The 17,908-nt window shown below is 54.4% G+C and overlaps 8 protein-coding genes across 8 annotated transcripts; 3 read left to right on the top strand and 5 right to left on the bottom strand.

Annotated features, from left to right (window-relative positions):
* Nucleotides 1-573: 573 nt before the first annotated feature.
* Nucleotides 574-2,340, bottom strand: BO86DRAFT_391466 (integrin alpha N-terminal domain-containing protein). Its single transcript, XM_025672606.1, has 4 exons — nt 2,261-2,340; nt 1,975-2,192; nt 1,788-1,913; nt 574-1,708 (listed from the first exon to the last, which is right to left on the bottom strand). Exons 1-4 carry the CDS (start codon nt 2,301-2,303, stop codon nt 626-628), a joined length of 1,470 nt encoding a protein of 489 aa, XP_025524737.1. The 5' UTR covers nt 2,304-2,340; the 3' UTR covers nt 574-625.
* Nucleotides 2,341-2,884: 544 nt separating this feature from the next.
* Nucleotides 2,885-4,749, bottom strand: BO86DRAFT_450038 (putative O-methyltransferase; the record flags this gene model as incomplete). The annotated part of the gene is made up of 5 exons (XM_025676767.1): nt 2,885-3,626; nt 3,702-3,936; nt 4,075-4,150; nt 4,242-4,371; nt 4,446-4,749. 5 exons carry the CDS (start codon nt 4,747-4,749, stop codon nt 3,280-3,282), a joined length of 1,092 nt encoding a protein of 363 aa, XP_025524736.1. The 3' UTR covers nt 2,885-3,279.
* Nucleotides 4,750-5,634: 885 nt separating this feature from the next.
* Nucleotides 5,635-6,757, top strand: BO86DRAFT_381764 (uncharacterized protein; the record flags this gene model as incomplete). Its single annotated transcript, XM_025670787.1, has 2 exons — nt 5,635-6,243; nt 6,278-6,757. The coding sequence occupies 2 exons, from the start codon at nt 5,635-5,637 to the stop codon at nt 6,755-6,757; spliced, it is 1,089 nt and encodes a 362-aa protein (XP_025524735.1).
* A 1,526-nt stretch (nt 6,758-8,283) lies between these two features.
* Nucleotides 8,284-9,230, top strand: BO86DRAFT_402353 (beta-ketoacyl reductase; the record flags this gene model as incomplete). Its single annotated transcript, XM_025673853.1, has 2 exons — nt 8,284-8,295; nt 8,364-9,230. The coding sequence occupies 2 exons, from the start codon at nt 8,284-8,286 to the stop codon at nt 9,228-9,230; spliced, it is 879 nt and encodes a 292-aa protein (XP_025524734.1).
* Nucleotides 9,231-9,979: 749 nt separating this feature from the next.
* BO86DRAFT_391464 (Zn(II)2Cys6 transcription factor) lies at nt 9,980-12,376 on the bottom strand. The gene has a single exon (XM_025672605.1). It carries the CDS (start codon nt 12,315-12,317, stop codon nt 10,104-10,106), a length of 2,214 nt encoding a protein of 737 aa, XP_025524733.1. The 5' UTR covers nt 12,318-12,376; the 3' UTR covers nt 9,980-10,103.
* Nucleotides 12,377-12,747: 371 nt separating this feature from the next.
* On the top strand, nt 12,748-13,552 carry BO86DRAFT_458190 (class I glutamine amidotransferase-like protein; the record flags this gene model as incomplete). Its single annotated transcript, XM_025677275.1, has 2 exons — nt 12,748-13,362; nt 13,428-13,552. The coding sequence occupies exons 1-2, from the start codon at nt 12,762-12,764 to the stop codon at nt 13,550-13,552; spliced, it is 726 nt and encodes a 241-aa protein (XP_025524732.1). The 5' UTR covers nt 12,748-12,761.
* Nucleotides 13,553-13,962: 410 nt separating this feature from the next.
* On the bottom strand, nt 13,963-15,106 carry BO86DRAFT_391463 (GNAT family N-acetyltransferase). The gene has a single exon (XM_025672604.1). It carries the CDS (start codon nt 14,877-14,879, stop codon nt 14,322-14,324), a length of 558 nt encoding a protein of 185 aa, XP_025524731.1. The 5' UTR covers nt 14,880-15,106; the 3' UTR covers nt 13,963-14,321.
* Nucleotides 15,107-16,142: 1,036 nt separating this feature from the next.
* On the bottom strand, nt 16,143-17,400 carry BO86DRAFT_172727 (uncharacterized protein). The gene has a single exon (XM_025666515.1). The coding sequence runs from the start codon at nt 17,154-17,156 to the stop codon at nt 16,422-16,424; it is 735 nt and encodes a 244-aa protein (XP_025524730.1). The 5' UTR covers nt 17,157-17,400; the 3' UTR covers nt 16,143-16,421.
* Between the last annotated feature and the right edge of the window lie 508 nt (nt 17,401-17,908).

Genomic DNA, 17,908 nt, shown 5'->3' with positions numbered 1-17,908 from the left:
TCCTGGATATGCTTATCAGGCCCTCGGCCTTGATTTACGGAAGCTGTAATAGGCCTAACACTGGATAGCCGTTAAACACAGTATAGAATCTCCAGTATATCTTTGTTGCGAGCCGTTTGTATTGAAGTGGAGGTACTCGAAGTGCTGTCTCGTCACTCGGGTAGCAAAGCGAGGAAACCAGAGAGGCCAAAACTGGACTACACGAGAAGCTCAGCTAAGATGATCAAAGTCGGTATGCTGCATTTTTAGAGGTACAGTACCTTGGAGGTTAGTGAATGAGTCAAAGCCTAGCAGATGTTGCGCCAACAGTGCTGCTGACCCGGTTTGTGTATTATCATTGATGGTATGGATCCTTTCTTGTAGAATCTTTCTTATGCATGCTTTGCCTACAGATTACCTTCTTAGGGACTTCTACAGTACTAACGATCTCAACATTCGCTCAAGGTTCAGCGTTGCTGTGGTCCATTACAAGCTCCCATTCGCATTCCCATTTTCGCGGTCCCACATTAGGATTACTCTTCCACACCGCGTGCTCACACATAACTGGATTCCCGACCATGAAAAGGCTCATATGACGGTAGTACCGGGTCTCCGGTCCCGATAACGTGGCTCAACGACATCCTTCTTAAGTGTTACAAGCCCGCCCAAGCAGAACGCTCACACTGGCATCCACTACGTTTGTGGTGACGAGATCGAGGTAGCCGTCTCCATTGAAATCGCCCACCGCTATACCAGTCGGGTTGTTGCCCACTGCAAACGAGGCCGCAGGCTCGAGAAAGGCCCCGGACCCCGTCCCAAGCAGGATACCGACCGAAGCCCCTCCATCGTTCGTCACCGCAATATCAAGCTCACCATCTTTGTTGAAATCGCCCGTCGTAATAGCTCTCGGGTAGGACCCCACGGTGAACACAGCCTGTGGCTGGAAGGTCCCGTTTCCCACACCAAACAAGACGCTCACTGAGGCATCCATGGTATTTGTGACTGCGAAATCCGGCCGGCCATCTTTGTTGAAATCGGCAACCGTCACACCATATGGGCCAGATCCGACCGGAACTGTAGTCTGCGGCTGGAAGCTTCCGTCGCCATTGCCTAGCAGGATGCTAACCACGTCGCTGCCCTCATTCCCAACGACCAGATCGAGGTGCCCGTCTTGATTGAAGTCACCGACAGCCACACCGTCGGGTGTGCTCACCACGGCATATTGACTCTGAGACTGGAAGCTCCCTTCGCCTGTCCCCAGTAAAACACTGAGATTGTTTCCATCGTGATTCCCCGTCACCACATCCAAATGGCCGTCTTGATTGAGGTCAGCGACAGCGATGGCCACGGGCCCAGTCCCCACGGGGAACTGCAGAGGTGGCTGGAAACTTCCCGATCCAGTTCCCAACAAGAGGCTGACTGTATTGGCTGCCGTGCCCGAGACCAGATCGAGAATCCCGTCACCGTTGAAGTCTCCAACAGCGATCTGAAAAGGCAAGCTACCAGCAGCGTATGCGACCTGAGTCTGGAAGCTCCCCAACCCAGTCCCGAGCAAGATACTCACAGTCTCGTTCCCCGCATTCCCCACGGCAAGATCGAGATGGCCATCTCCGTTGAAATCGCCCACTGCCACACCCCACGGGAGGTCCCTGACCGCATATGTGGTTTGTGGCTGGAAACTTGCGCAAGGAACGCAAGCTCCGGATTGACAGGTGGACGATGTAGGGCACTACCAGCTCGCGGCGGCAAGAAGCCAAAGCCTCCCGAATTAGTCTCTGTGCCTGTCGCTCCGAGGACATGATACGCACCACGTTGCCACATTCTCCACAGTGATTGTTATCGGAATCGAAGGAAGGGCATGTTTCGTTGCAGAGGCCCAATCCCGAGTTCGTGCAGATGCAAACGCCCTGGGAGCAGGTTGATCCTGTCGGGCACTGTGGAGGAGTCAGTATCGTTCGGTGAAGACCCCGGGACTGCAGTAACCCCGATACTCACCACTGCCCCACACGAATCGCAATTCTTGCTATCTGTACTAGTGTCCGTGCAAGTGCCGGAGCAGAGCTCTTGAGTTGCAGCCTTTCGGGCGGGCCCGCAGGTATAGCAGGGGCCTTGCCCCTTGGCTGCCAAAGGCTTGCAGGTCTGGTCGAGGTTTTGGTGTTGGCACCATTGAGCGCAGGTACTATTTCCGTTTCCTGGCGTGAGGCCAGCCGTTACTGTTGTTAGATGTTAGATCGAGGGTGGATTTATGCACTGCCAGGAGGAGGAAGCAGGATAGGCACACCGAAGGAGGCCAAGGCCAGAAAGGCGAGCACCGTTCGGGTCATGGGATTTAGTCTCTGTTTGTCAACTCGTACTTGGTAGACAACCCGGATGTGCCATGTGCAGGCTATAGCAAAGCCGAGTATGTTTACTCCATTTCGATTCTTCTGAGTCTATTTAGACACTCGCTAGTATCGTGCCGTAATAATGAATTCGCAGGTTAATCTCTTTTCTTACCCACGGGTGTGAGTGCGTAGCATCGCAGACATTCCAGTGAATTTAGGCTCAGAATAGTTGACGGTCACTCGATGGCATGTTGTGAGAAGTGCAGGTTCACACTCATTGGTAGTCCGCGGGGGATACCTTAGGAATAAAGCTTAGTGAAGAATGTTGCTCCTTCCGTAGCATCAACCTAAAAGTTCCCAAAAGTTGATTTAGTAGCGGTCTTTCAGGCACAAGGTATTACTCAGCTCACGCTCTTCCTTCTCATTTGTGTCGAGCTCATGCTGTTATGTTGATTACCGTGGGAAATACCATTCCTGTTGTCCATCTTCTTTGTTCCGTGCATTCCTGAGTTGAACCTCGCCTCCATTCCTCCGGTTGACAGGAATCTGTCCGTGGCACTAATGCAACACTCCTGGTGACAGCTACTGGTACTGACCAGTAAATCTTCAGCACCTGCCCCGGTCGATGCTATCGTTGGAGAGCCTGCATCTGAGCAAAGTATGGGCTATATATTGCAATCCATCTTCTGGAATCTGTAAGGGGACCGGTCGTATAGCCGAATCCTAATTCACACCTACTCCCGTACTTTCACTCGGGATTAGATCAAGACGACTCGTAAGTCTGACCCTGACTCCGCCAAAATACCCATTGCTAATGCCTAAGTCTGAATCATACCACCTGGTAGAGAAAAAGCACTGAAAGCTCACGGAGCGACGCATCCCCCTTTGCTAGTGAACGGTGAGTCCCACCCCGGTGTGCTTGGCAAAACCCGGCTCTCGCAGACGAGATATCTTTATGTTGTCTTGTCTCGCTTATCTAGAGATCTGCTTCCTCCCGACGGCGCGGAACATCCTCGACCTCGGTCTCAATGATCATTTCATATTGCCGCGGATCCGGCCAGAACTTGCAAACCTGGAGGCCCGCGTCAGTCAAAAGCCTTCTCCAGTCTGCCTCCGTGCGTTCCGCCGCAGAAAGCAACGACATCATCTGCACGTCCATTGTCGCTTGGACTGTGCTCGCCTTTGTGGAAGGAAGCACAATGTCGTAGATGAGGAGCTTGGAGTACCCTTTCTTCATTGCATTTTTAATGTGGACGAGGATCTTCTTGGCTTTGTCGTCCGGCCAGTCGTGCAAGACGGCGTGCATGAAATAGATATGGCTCTCTGAATGGTGAGCGATCGATCAGTTATTTTATCCTTTCAATCTCAGGAAGGGAGGCGGGTAAGGATGTCTCTCACCTCGCACCGGCTGTGGTAAGAAGAAGTCATGCGCCATCGTCGTAATCTTCTCATCTACCCGGGCTGTTTCGATGATCTCCGGGAGATCTTGTAGGATGAATGCTCCGGCAGAAAGGTCTGGATGCTTCTTCTGCGCCTGCGCGATATCAATGCCGGTATTGCCACCCACGTCGACCACGAATGCGGAGCCATTCTCCAGCGGCGACTGGCGCAGCAAGCGTGCGGTGTCGTAGACCTTTGTTCACGGCGTCTTCCTTTCGGTCCATGACTCTATGTGGCCCGTGAAGGCTTCGAAGTAGGCGGGGCTGGCTTGCAATCGTGCGAAGAAGGTGAGGCCGTCTGGATCGGTCGCTGCGTAGTTGGTTCGCTCGACGCTCGTGGGCTCGCGGTAGCCTATGTTGGCTAGGTAGGTGGGTAGGTTCAGTGCTGCAGGGAGGTATTGGTATGTCCTGCGAAAGGCACACGAACGGAAGAGAATGAAGAAGCATGCGCAAGGGTGCGTTGTGATAATGATGGTAGTGGGGTGTCAAGAATGCTTACCCCGCCTGGAATGAGGTGCGGACCTTCGTGCTCTCGTCCCCGATCGCATACGAGAACGCTGTGGGTTTGTACATGTCTGCGGCAGTCTGCTCCACCACATCGAACGCGGCTAGAAGGCGCAATAGCCGACCTAGTTGACAATTCACGTCAGCTCTTCCTGAGTCGCTACCGACATGTTTGTTGCAACAAGAAAGGAAAACTCGCGCAGGAGGTTAGTATCAGCGGTCGGTGTTATCAGCTGGACGAGTTCATCAAGCGACATTTCTCCACCCCCAGCATCGGACCATGCCTTCCATAGCTGTAAGTTAATGCACATCTGTATCGCGGCGAAGATGATCGGTTGGTCGAAACACAAGAACCAAGCCCGTTCATACGGCGTTTCTACCCGCGCGAGGAGGCGACGTGCGGCTGCGCGGAGGTGGAGACGATCCACCTCGCTGTTGCCTGGTGCATCGGCTTCGATTCCATCAAGGATTTTGACGATGTCGTTTGTGAGTTTGGATGCCATGTTGCGCTTTGGATTTTCTTTTCAGTGACCGGGTAACAAGGTGCGCTAGTGGGGTATGGGTAGAAAAGGGGCACACAAGGCGCTTATAAGACTCTGGTCGAATTCCCACGACGTTATGGCACCTTCTCCCAGAGTTACACGGGCTGCACTTGCTGTGGGGTGGCGGGTGATATGCCGGCGGGCTATAGTGGGGCAACTTGGGTCGCTTCCAAGTTCTGCGGATAAGTGGGTCTTCTCTAAGTACAATATGCGGAGTGCTTGGGGTCTTTGGATGTTAAGCACTTGAGTCCAGATACTGAACGTATCGTGTTTGGAGATGAGGTGCATGAAGTCTTTCCAGGTGGAAGAAGGGGGCTTCTCGAGATATTAGATAAGGCTGACTCATTCGGTGTAACAAGCCTCAACTATCATATGATACATTTCGAGCCTTCGTTCCTTGAAATGGATAGTGTAGGTGAACTCTGCGTTGCCTCTCGACCTAGACACAGAAGCATTGGGACAAATGACAGTCAGTGTCGGCTTGATGTTGTTCTTTTCGTTGCCGCACCTTCGAACAAAAAAAGCTGCCGCCCTCTGACAGATCGGCGTCATACTTTAGGACCATGGATCTGGAGCATAGTGAGGTGTTCATGATGCGACACCCATGAGCATACATGCTGGGAAGGCAGTGGTAAGCATCCCATCATGCTCAAGTGACTCATCCCGCCTCCAACATTGTTCATAGCAGCTTTTGCCTCCTCTATTTCCTCTTGCATTCCAGTCTCATATATCTTGAATCCCTCACCATACCAGTCTACACACTATTCTAAAACACGGCAAATTTTCACTACCTATTCATTCCAACCATCGCACAACCCCGCGAGGCTCAACTTCTCCGCAGCTGAAATGTCGAAACGAAATCCAAAAGACCGTGCTATCATCAGCACAATTAATGAGCTGGGTTGGGACCTGCTGACCCAGTTCTGCAGCGACACGACACCTAAGAGCACCCTTGTCAGCGCTCTATCCACCTTCTCGGCCCTTACTATGCTTGCCGGTGCCGCAGCCTATTCCGAGCAACGTGAGATGTGCGCTAAACTCGGCGCCGGCGGCCTCCGCGACCTGCAAAGCACCTACCCAAAGATGCGCCGAATACTCGAGTCAGACAGGGTGTTCCACTCTGCCAACGGGCTGGTAGCTGAAACTCATGTCCGCGTCTCTCCACAGTACCAAGATTACTTGAAAAAGCTGAGGGTGGATGCCAAGCTATACTTCGAAAACCTGGCCGGCAGCGTGGCTGAGATCAACGAGTGGATCTCTCGGACAACAAAACGAAGGATTCCGACATTGCTGACAGCGGATGATCTGCGCGGCGTGCCCGTCGCTCTCATCAACGCCCTGATCTTCGCCGCTCCGTGGGCCGAGCCATTCTGTCCCCGCGACACGGTCCGCTCTGCCCCTTTCTACCCCACGACAAAAAACCGGGTCGAGCGCGACTGCCACAGTGGATATGATGTATAAGCACGGGAAAGAGGTGCTCGTCCATCAGAGTGAGCGGTTTACGGCCGTCCGCCTGCCTTACCGCTGTACACCGCCATCGGAGTGGTCCATGATTGCCTACCTACCCAACAAACATACTTCGATGCAGAAGATGCTCCAGTTCCTCCGCACTCAGCCATTTCCCCCATTTGCACAGCACCGCGTAGGCAGGTTCTGTCTGCCTCGCTTCGATCTTCAGGCGCAACATGAACTCACGAGCACATTGCAGGCGCTGGGCTATCCGGTCGACGGGTCATTCCCGGGCTTAGCCATGGGAGGAGAAAACCGGGTGGGCAATGTTATTCAGGGTCTGAGTGTGGAGTGTAATGAAGAGGGCACCGTGGCCGCCGCAGCTACAGTGGTACTGATTGAACGCGGTGGCCCTCCCTCTTATATCCCGGAGTTGATATTCGATCGCCCGTTTGTGTTCGCCATCGTGGCGGATGAGCTGGATTTGGCTATCTGTACCGGGGTGTTTGCTGGTTATTGACTGTTCTTGTTCTTTCTATTCCTTGCCTTGTTCTCTTCAGTCCTCACTCCCCAATTCTACTTCTAAGTCCTATTCTCTCTGTTTTCTGTCTTCATGGCGCTTTCTATTGTACCACTTCCCTTGCTTTATCACTAAGCCTAACCCGGCCGTGGGTGCTTGACTTAGTGCCAAATCTTTTATGGACTTGACCTGCTCAACAGTCATTTTTCTCCATTGCAACAGCAAGCCCATTAGTCGAGACTATTGCCCCAATCAAATGGTCTGTCTTCCTGGAAGCCCCAGTCGTGGCTGCTACTTTGCCTTGGTGGGTGATATTCGCCGATATAAAGGCAACAATGGAAATGGAATCTTTGCTGCTATATTCCCAGCATGATTACAAACGCCGGGCACCCACCAATCGGAACGTCCTGCTTCATTGCAATTGGCCTACGATGTCGGTATGCAGGGCGTAGTCACAGAACAAGGCCCGTCAGGCCTAGCTTTGCGTTGACTACCTAATCTACTGAGGTAGTCTGCATGGCCGGGGTCCACCCGTCTAAGCCTCACCCTGCGCCACACCATTCAACAGACCGTCCGACTTTACAGCCCACCTCTCCATATCGTAGTGCTTAATCTCCTCTCGCTTGCAATACGCCTTTCTGTAGATAGTGCCAGTCCAAAAGTCCCTGCTTCACCGCCGGTGAGCTAAATACGTAAGCCAAATGAGACGAGTTTGAACTTGGCCTGGGGCGTCGGCAACTTTCTCACCACGGTCCTGTTTGCTAAGTCACTAGGGGGGCGCTTCATTGATGCACCGAATAGGTCCTAAACGCTGTTTGGAAAGTACAGAATTCTTACCCTTAAATAACCAAATTATCAGCAAAATTACACGGAACTTGCAATATTGCAAAGGACGTGCTAAGACCGGCCGGTCCAGTGTTCAGCGCTTCTCCACCGTCCTTCAGACCATCGACGACCTAGACCCAAACTATGCGCTCGGGGATAGATAGAGTCAACGACCCAATCAGAGTTTACGAAACTGAGGGGATGCGTTGAACGAGCTCTGGCAATTCTTGAATGTGTATCAGGAGGTGACCCGGGAATGAGGACGACAAGCAAAGCGAGGCAAACACTAGACCCGGGAATGAGGAGGTGCAGGCAAATCCCATGCAATGCGATCGAGGCACAGGATCCAGGCACTGCTGGGGGCGATAGTTAGATTTGTTTGGTCGGTTTCTGGTCGATTTGAACCCACTTTCTAGCACCGAAGGGAGGACGTTCTAGACCAAAGACAAGTGCATCAGACACCTAGAGGCTCAAGAAAGACCATCATTGCCAAGCTTGATGAAACCCAACCAGGTTTGGGCGACAAGAAAATGGCGTATCGTGCTGATGTTGCCGGACCGATGTAGATACGCCCAGGTTCCACGAGACGCTGGGGGAATTCCGACCATCCTAGGAGAAAAGACTGGTAGCGACGTCCCGGGAGTCCATGCGCAAGATCCAGGACCTGCTTGCCCCCGACCAAGGGCTGCATTCAGTCCGCGATGGTTCTCCGCGTAAGTGTCCCTGCCCCTTGTCCTTCTTATCGAGAAACGACGCTGACTATGGGGCTTGCGACACCCAGAGCAAGGTCTTTAGCAACACGACCTACCGCGATTGGACCGAGGCCGCCGCGTGCAAGGCGGCCGGCAGCTGGAACCTGCACCGCCTATTGCCGAGGGGAATGGACTTTTTTATTCTGTACTCGTCCATCTCGGGGTCCCTCGGTGGCACGGCCACGGTCAACTACTCGGCGGCGTGTGCGTACCAGGACGCCCTGGCGCACTACCGCAATGCGATCGGCGAGCGCACCACCACGCTCAATCTGGGCGTGATGCTGGACGACGGCGCCCTGCGCGACCGTGACAACGTCCGGATGGCTCTGATGGGCACGGGCTACCTGCTGGGGATCACGCAGCAAGAAATGTTCGCGCTGCTGGAGTACCACTGCGATCCGACGGTGACCTCGTCGATCCCGACCACGCCCCTGCGGTCGCAGGTCGTGGTGGGCATTAATACGCCCCGCAATCTCATCGCCCAGGGCATCGAGGTCCCCAGCATGATGCACCGCCCGCTGTTCGGCGGCAGCTGGAACATCCCGGACGCCAATGCGGTTTCCACCAACGATGACCGCCCCCCGGAGATCGTCGACCGGTTGATCGAGTGCAAGTCCCTGGATCAGGCCGCGGCCGTCATCTCTGACTGTCTGATGCAGCGCCTCAGCACCGCCCTGGGCGTGCCCCTACAGAATCTGGACGTCGGCAGATTGCTGAATGTCTACGGCGTCGACTCGCTCATGGCGGTCGAGCTGCGCAACTGGTTCAAGCTCAAGCTCGACGCCGACGTTGCCGTCTTCGAGATCTTGGGGAATGTCACCTTCAGGGAGATCGTGAGGCTGGTCGCCGGGAAGAGTTCGATGGTGGCTACCATGTTGACGAATGGCGCTGCGTAGATAGAAGCGGGGGGGGGGGGGGTGCAGTTGCAGGAAGTGGATGGCTTCTGTGCGTTCTAGCAGGGCCACGTCCTTCAAAGGGTGGGACATTTACTCTTTTCATAGTGAGGTTAGAGATATGACTTGAAATGCTAGAGGTGATCAAGTAGTGATAGTAGAAACTTCTGTCCCGCCCTTTCTTTTCTCATCATTGAGATACTGATTGAGATAGTTTTTTTTTTTTCTTCCTTCTTTCTCGCTTTCTCTCTCCTTGTTTTTCCCTACAAGATTTAGCTATTGAAAGACAAGACAGGATGTAGTAAGTGGAATAGTTCTACTAGTTGCAGAATCCAAAAAATATCTTAGGTAACAGTTCACAGAATCAGGGAAACTGTGATTACAAGAAAAATATGCACGTATGCATCCCTCACATCATCTCTACATAGTGTACCATTGCTCCTTTGACAGCGAACGGTATGCAAATTGGAGGGTCAAGATTTCCATGATCTTCCCATAACCAAGCCTCAATGTAACACTGGATTCGGTAAGTGACAAGGAAGCCAGACCCAAAGCGAGAGAATCAGTTAGCTAGCTTCTGATTATTAATTTATTTGCGGGGGTTTCAAGCACATACGACCACAGGGTGTGGAAAACAGGGCTTCCCGTCCGCTCAGCCGTACTTAAGCCACACGCCGGGAGGTTAGTAGTTGGGTGGGTGACCACCAGCGAATCCCTTCTGTTGTATGTTTTTTGTTTATCTGTTTGTGCCTTGTCGGACTAACAGTCTCTTCAGGATGTGCGAAAACCTGCAAAATAAGAACATTCAAATATATGATGTGCAGCATGGTAAGCTCGACGCACCAGTATTTGGTAGCCAACTCCGCCCTTTACCCTCTAACACGAAGCCAAGTCCAGCAAGTCCGGCGCCTGCGGCCACAGCAGATCGACCTGATTCCAGAAATCCACGTCCCCAGCCAAATTCAGCAGATCTGCATTTAAGTCCTGCGGCAAGTCCCAAGCATCGAAGGTGGAGGGCAAGCGCAGATCACCGTCCCCGGAGTCCCGCTCCCGCTCCCGCTCCTCTTCCGGTTCCTGGCCTCCCTCACTCAATCGAGCAACAAGATCCGCCTGGCCCGACAGGCCCAGCAGAATCTTGCTCGCGTGGCCGGCGACGGGGAACCCGGCGCGGAAGCGCTCGAAGACGGCGACCGCCTGCCCGATCGCGGCCCGCGCTTCGGGCGCAATTGGACCGTGAGGGTAGACCATCAGGAACCCCAGCAGGGTCATGCCCGCGTTCCACTGCATGTAGAACGCGTCGTGCCACCCGTTGACCAGAGAGGTCTCGTCCATTACCTGGTGGAGGAGCTGGGAGACGGCGATGGCGTGGGCGGCGCAGCGCCGGGCTAGCGTTTCGGCGTGACCGCCCGGTGGCGGGGAGCATTGGAAGGAGATGGCGGGCCGGTACAGGTTGGTGCATTGGTGGTGGTAGGTGAGCTCAAGTAGCACGCACTGCCGCTGCAGCCACGGTGGGGTGAACGGCTCGAAGACCAGGCGCGTGTCGCCGGTCGCGAAGGCTCGGTCCGATCCCGTACCCTCGCGTTGCAGCCGCAGGGCGCGCGGAACGCTCTCCGCCCACTGGGTGGTGCGCGTGGTATGTTGCGCCAGGATCTCGGCGCCGGTCTCTAGCGCAGCTGGGTCATCCCAGATGGTCTGGCCTTCGTCGAGATGGAGATCAGCGGTGAACAGCGCGTTGTAGGCGTCGCGGATGGTCATGTAAAGCGTCGTCTGGTACCGGTGGAAGCTCAACCAGGTCGTGTCCTCGCCGATGGGCACAAAGGCCGAGCCGGAACTGGCCGCGGTAGCGAGGGTGTCGCTTGGGAGCTGCGGCATGGCCTGGCGGGAGCGGTCGGGGAGCATGAACGGGCGCCCGAGCTTCATCCCCGCTCGGCTGTCCATTACATAGACGGCCCACCACAGCCGCCGCCGCAGCTCGCGGTCGGACTCCGGCAGACTCGCCGGCGGGTCCACGTGTAAACCCAAGATGTACGCGGTGCGCACGGCGAGACTCACCGTGCTGTCCATCATGTTGTGGAAGGAACCCCCGCAAAGGTAGACGGCGCAGAGTAGGTGGCATTGCAGCGTGGCGATGGAGGGACTTTCGAGCTCGTAGGCGAGCAGTGTCTGGCCCCGCCAATAGTGCCATCGGCCGGCCACGAGGGCATCCTGGCCGTCCAGCAGCCCGCTCTGTGAATCTGCCGGCAGGGTGGAGATGTGGTACTGCATGCACATCGCCACCACAATGTCGACCAGTGCCGACGGTCGCCGTTCCTTACCGCCTGCCGTCCATAGGCTGGCGTAGTGTTGCTTGAATTGCGCCTCGTTTATGATGGGGAAGAGGGAAACGTGGTAGGTCTGCCAGAAGTGGTTGATGAAAAAGTCCTCCTGCAGGGGAGTCAGATAAACAGAGGTTGTTGGGGATAGAGGCGGGTTTAGGCTTTTGGTTGAGTCGATGGTGGGTCGGTCGAGGAGCTTGTTATCACTGGCGGAGATGGGAAGCAGCTGGTGCGCGGGCTGCTCCTGGTCCAACTGAAGGCTTAGAAAGCCACTGATCCGCTGAATGTACGAGTACAGTGATGACGGGCCCAGCCATAGACTGTTGGACGAGCGGGCAGGTCGGAAATGGATCCCTCCCCAGGGGAGATGCGGGGTAGCATTTTGATGAGGTTCACTTCTTGGTTCAACCTGGATCTCGACAGGCGGCTTGCGCAAGGTTAAGTCAGATGTAAGGTGGTCTCCATTGCGGCAAGTGCAGCCTTCGAGTTTGGATTCAAGCTCTTGGACTTTCTGCTTGAGCAAGGCGATCTCCTGGTTGGCCTGTGACAGGGTGAGCGCGACGGGGGCGCTGCTGTTGCTGCAGACCGTCCGACTTAGGGCACAGTTGGAGCATGGGGTTTGGTTGTCGCATCGGATCCGGCGGACACGGCAATTGCCGCACGCTCGGGCGACCTGCGCCCGTTTGCGCCGTTGGAGGATCTGCTGCTGCTGCTTGTTATGTTGACTCTTCCGAGGACAATGTGTATTAGGCAGCCGAGTAATTGGAACGCTCATGACTGGTGATGAGTCTGGTAGGTAGGTAATCATCAAATCTCAAGGAACGGTGAGCAGAGTGATCGGGCTGAGATGCTGACGCGGGTTGATGGTGCCTATTAGCGCAGTGCTTGGTCGTATCTGTGCATAATCACGTGAATTGGCTTCACTGATTGGGCGACGGAGTTGCGGGAGAATGCAATGCGAATCCTTATCGATAACAGCCATTGTATGGGCTCTTGCTGCACTCCGCAACTCCCCAGCTCCGCAAGTCCGGATGTCCTACGCCTTGACCGCGTCCCCTCGTATTCCACAAAGCAGGACCATAAATAGCCGGAGATTTCCTGGCTTGAGAAGAATAATCAACAAGCACGGAAAACAGCAAGCAGCACAGTTTACCAGCATCATTAAAACCAACCCACATCTTACTTCCTTCTCCCCCAATAACATTAATCAATCGAAAACATGCCGGCACGCAAAGCCCTAATCGCAGTGACCTCCGCCAGCGCCACCCTGTTCAACGGCAAAGAGCGCACCGGCCTCTTCATCAGCGAGGCGCTGCATCCCTACCGCGCCCTCGTGGCCGCCGGCTTCGAAGTCGATCTCGCGTCTGAGACCGGCAGCTACACGGCGGACTGGCTCTCCCAGCAACCAGATTTCCTGCACGGCGAGGATCTGGCCATCTGGAACGATCTGGACAGCGAGTTCCGGCAGAAGCTCGACCACATGCGCCCCGCCGCTGAGATTCTGGCCCACTCTGCAGGCGAGTATGGCCTGTTCTATGCCTCCGCGGGCCACGCCGCGCTGATCGACTACCCCACCGCCCGCGCGCTGCAGCAGATCGCCGAGCAGGTGTGGGCGGCCGGCGGCGTGGTCGCCTCCGTCTGCCACGGACCTGCTATTTTCGCGGACCTGCGCGACCGAGCGACAGGTGCCCCGATTATCCAGGGGCGGAAGATCACGGGGTTCACTACTGAAGCTGAAGAGACGATGGGAATCATGACGGAGTTGCGCGGGCTCGGAGCGGAGATGGTGGAGGAGCTGGCGCAGCGGTTGGGGGCGAAGTGTAAGTTTCTTGCATTCAATCTCCTACAATTCTGAACGAGAAGCTAATTCTTTGGGGCTGAGCAGATGAACGGTCGGCTGGCATCTGGGATGATTTCCATGTGGTGGATGGGCGGCTGGTGACCGGGCAGAACCCCGCGAGTGCGACGTCGACTGCCCAGGCTGCTATTGCGGTGTTTGACAAGCTGTGAAATCAGGTTCCTGTTTACGCAAAGTATTTTTGTTTGACTTTGTATCGCTCTGCTGCAACTTACACTTGTGGAGGTTCGCAGGGTTTTCTGTGGATTTGTGAACCTCTTCGGTCGTGATGCTTTCAAGTTGTTGTTTGTCGAGTCTTCGTTCTACTTCCAGTTAATAGTATATCGCACCTCCCACAGTGAGAGCGCCCATTACTCTTCCAGTCAACCAATTACCAAAGTTCCGTTGTACCGAGTGGGGTTCAACCTTTACTCAGCCAAGTGCAGGATCGTCTTTGATAGCGCTTTAAACCCCCTCATAATATTTCTAGCATTCGCTGCGTGTGTGCAGCGCTTATCTTGATGAGGAATAAAGCCATCAACTCCAAGTATTCAAGGATTTTCCCCAGCGCCATGAGATCCACTTGTAGTCTTAAGTATATCACAGTCATTGACCATTTCTATATAGTGTCACAAAGTCCCCGACAACAGAACGTCCGTGAGCAAGTATCCTGGGAAGCTTCCAAATGTCCATCTCAACCTTGAAATATTAACCACATTCAATGTACTGTCCGTTCTGCATGGACCCATTTCATAATGCCAAGGTTTAATCAACCACCACCCTTTTTCCTCCAACCGATCAATACCCTCTCCGAGGTTGCCCGGAGTACCAGCAGATAAGCGCCTCGAACCCACCGGGCGCCGCGACCTATGGTGGAACTTTCGCTCGGATAGCCTCCCGTAGTCGAATCCACCATTCATACACTTCACTCCAACTCCACCCCTAACCCAAATCCTTCTCAAACTCCACAAGCCTCAACTCATCCGGCGGTAACGGAATGACCGACACCTCGCCCGTCCGCACATACCCACAGCGCTCATACCACCTAATCAACGCAACGCGAGTATCCAGCGCATTCAGCCCCGTCCGCCGGACCCCCCACATCTCCTGGCACCGTTTCTCCGCATGCGCCACGACCCGCCGCCCGAGCCCGCCCTGCTGATGACGCTGATCGACGGCCAAAAGCGCCAGTCGGGCGATGGCGTCCCGGTCGGCTTGGGGCTTTTTGAAGATGTTGACACAGGCGATTACCTCCTCGCTCTGTTCTTCTTCCGAGCTGTCCTGAGAGTCGTTGGTGGTGGTGGTGGTGGTGGCAACGAGGAAGGCGCCGTCGGGGTTGGCGATCCGCGCGAGCATGTCGTCCAGCTGCACGTGGAAGCGCGCCCCCAGGGCTAGGTCGCCGGTCCAGTCGGCGCGGGTGTCGGCGGCGCGGAAGGCGGTTTCGATTAGGTCGCGCAGGCGCGGGGCGTCGGCCGCGGTTGCGAGGCGGAAGTGGATCATTTTGAGCTCGAGGCCCACTGGGGTTTGGCCGGTGGGGTAGGGAGTGAATGTAGTAGCGGAGGTCCCTTTTTAGAATATGGTGGGAAGAACTGGATACAAATCAAGGGCAGAGAGAACAAGGGAAACTAAACAAAAATGAGGCGTATTTTGCTGCGCGGCAATCGATGGATTTAAGTAGACCGGATCTGACGCCCTTCGACTAACATCCGCAAACTAGCGCCCTTCACTTGACATTCGCGTGATTAGGGGGTTAGGCGAATGGAACATCCACGATAAGAATGGCGTGCTAGCTGAGCTATAGGGAGTAACCTGATCTAAATAATAATTGTCACTTGTGTAGTAAACTTCTCTTTTTACTGGACAATCCGGATATACCGGGTTTGACCTCGGCCCCAGCCGACAAGTCTTAGCGTGTACGTACAGTACTGTACTAGTCGCGAGCCGCCTGCTTACCGGTACTTATCAGACGACGGCTATAAGAAAGGATGTTATTGCTGACCTCAGACCAAGTCAAAATCTCCGTACCTATCTTCTGACTCATTCCCCTGCTGCTTCTGGGAGTGGAGGAGGAATGTGACTCAGAGACTGGCGGAATGGACCCGCACTTCCCAAAGAAGAAAGGAATACAAACTTGAAAGCTTATGATTCATGTTGACACTTCTCTCACAGCTGCATGCATACTCCAGAGGATATTTGTAGGCCTGCGTTTGCCTTGGTGGGACCCGACACGTGATTAAGACTAGAACCACCGTTAAGCAGCAGTGACAACACTGTCAGAAGATGGACTGCATCTCTCCAGTCGGTTGCCCAAGGCTACCCTACTTGTCATGGATAGCTTCCCTCGATAAAGAAACCGTTGCGACGCAGAACTCGCATCTCGATATGGTCACGAGGATCTTGAACACAAGATCCGACCGGCTGCCCGCCACAACACCCAGCAGGCTATTAAAGAACCGCATCACCTCATCCACCCAGTACAGATGAAGCCACTTGCTCAAGTCTACCCGGTCGATCATGGATCCAACATTCCTGGGCTAGCCCTAAGTGAGTGAATAGAGTTCGTCCACATAGGGCAGCGCTTTACCCCGAGCAGAAGATCATGTCATTGTCTGTTGAGTGTGCTGTCTGCCGCTTGGACTCTTCCGAATAAATTTATGATGTTCTTCGAAACCGTTTACTTCGCCTCAAACATGTCGGTTTAAGACTTGGATTCTTTGTCTACCGTGGACTCAACCAGAACCATGTCACCCTTCCGAGCCAGTGGGCTTACATTTTCGCCAGTGATTGGATCCTCGACCCGATTGAGAGAAATATTGTGTGCTGGGCCCAGAAAGACTGGAAAGACAACCGCTTCCCATATACTGGTTCTTTAATTTGGACCACAAAGCACAAATCTTGTCATGTACATTCAAAGCCAGTCTCCCTGCCATTTCATCCACCTCACTCTCCATATCTCCAACACTTGCTCCGAATACTCTAGTCCTACCATCTCCACACCAGAGAAACCGAGATCCTACTCCAACTCCCCCTCAATACCTCAGCCTAAACACCACCAACTCTGACCGGAGCAACCGCCGGAACCACCTTCTTCGGCCTCACCTGCTTCGCAAGCCCACCGCAATGAGCCTGGGGATGATAAACGTAGTTCAGCAGCCTCGCCGCCACAAATACCTCGAACGCATCGACCCGCTCCGCGCCCGGTGTCAGATCCGTCCGGGGAAACAGCCGCGGCTTCGCGCGCAGCAACGCCATCGCCCACCGCAGCAGCGCGTAGGCGGTAAACTTCTTGCGGGCCGTGCAGCTCGCCCAGAGAGGGGGGGTGGTCGGCACGGAGAAAGTGCGCGTGCTCTGTCGGATCGCCCACGACCTTATGACCGTATGGAAACAGGTCTGCTTCTGGCTGGTGCGGAGGAACCCGTCGGCGCCGAACCAGGTGCCTCTCGCCGAGATAAAGTCCCGGAGGACTGGGGCGAGCTCTGTGTCGGTGTGGATCAGGTCCCAAAGCTCGGCGGTGGTGAGGAGGCCCAGGGCGCCGGTGAGGAATTTTTGGTTCTTTGGAATGGTGCGAGCCCAGTCGGCGCTGTAGGTTGAGAGGCCGGTCCAGGTGCTTGGCTGGATTGCGGTTGAAGGTAGGGTGGTGGGGGCTGGGAGGTTGGTTAGCTGCGGGGTTAAGAGTCTGGACTCTAAGCTAAGGGTGGACGGACCTGAAGTTGGGGTTGGCATTTTGATTGAGGTATTCACAGTTGAGTAAAAGCTTGGGTTTGTTTCGGTTTGCATTATAAGTCAGCAAGTGTGGGCAGACCAGCATCAATTGTGGACCCGGAAGGGGCGGTTGTTAAGCTGTCGCAAGCTTTCTCTTACCCGTGTCTGGTTCTTACCCGTGTCTGGTGAGCACAACGCTTGTTCCAGGTAGTGAATGTTGATTTGCCAATGTCGAAAGCCGTAGCCTTGGTGAAATTGTAGGTCTTGACAGTGTTCCAGCTGTAGGGGCTGAAGAGGACTGGAGAGATCTTGAAAGGGCTGAAGAGATCTGAAGAGAACTGAAGGAAGCTGGAAAGAGGCTGGAAAGAGCTGAATATTATTGCTAATATTACCAACAGGGGGGGAAAGGATGATGAAGAGAAAGAAGTCGAGAAAGGAAACAAGAAGCTTTTATATACTGAGGTCTTCCTCCGTGGTTCTTCCAGTCCTAGAAAGCTGTCTGTACTGGTTAGACCGGAGAAAGTGGCAGATGAGCGGGATATTGAGGATCTCTTCTCTGGCTCTATATCAGCGAAGCTCTCGGGTCTTCTACCTGATCACTAACTCCTGGTCAACGCATTTCTCTATGATTACAGAACGCGGCTGGCCCTCAATCTTCCACCTCGCCTTGCTTTGACTCCGGATCTCTTCAAAGGTTCAGCCGTTGCAATAGAGGGTACGTTCTTCCGAACTTCAGGCGCAGGCGGACTAGAAGATGGTTTATTGTGTATTCTCACAGCGTGGGATCTTTGCCCAGGCCATATCTGTACAGCCTCACGTTACCCGGT

This window comes from Aspergillus japonicus (assembly GCF_003184785.1).
Source record: "Aspergillus japonicus CBS 114.51 unplaced genomic scaffold BO86scaffold_52, whole genome shotgun sequence".
Lineage (NCBI taxonomy): Eukaryota > Fungi > Ascomycota > Eurotiomycetes > Eurotiales > Aspergillaceae > Aspergillus > Aspergillus japonicus.
Note: the sequence above shows the minus strand (reverse complement) of the source record. Positions and strands in the feature narration are given on the sequence as shown.

Excerpts from the sequence above, each read along its gene's own strand:
- BO86DRAFT_172727 (XM_025666515.1), bottom strand. The coding sequence starts at position 17,156 with ATGCAAACCGAAACAAACCCAAGCTTTTACTCAACTGTGAATACCTCA.
- BO86DRAFT_391466 (XM_025672606.1), bottom strand. The coding sequence starts at position 2,303 with ATGACCCGAACGGTGCTCGCCTTTCTGGCCTTGGCCTCCTTCG. Across the intron at positions 2,193-2,260 it reads TCTGGCCTTGGCCTCCTTCG|TAACGGCTGGCCTCACGCCA; the intron begins GTGTGCCTATCC and ends ATCTAACAACAG. Across the intron at positions 1,709-1,787 it reads GTGGAGAATGTGGCAACGTG|TGCCCTACATCGTCCACCTG; the intron begins GTGCGTATCATG and ends GCGAGCTGGTAG.
- BO86DRAFT_391463 (XM_025672604.1), bottom strand. The coding sequence starts at position 14,879 with ATGATCCACTTCCGCCTCGCAACCGCGGCCGACGCCCCGCGCCTGCGC.
- BO86DRAFT_391464 (XM_025672605.1), bottom strand. The coding sequence starts at position 12,317 with ATGAGCGTTCCAATTACTCGGCTGCCTAATACACATTGTCCTCGGAAG.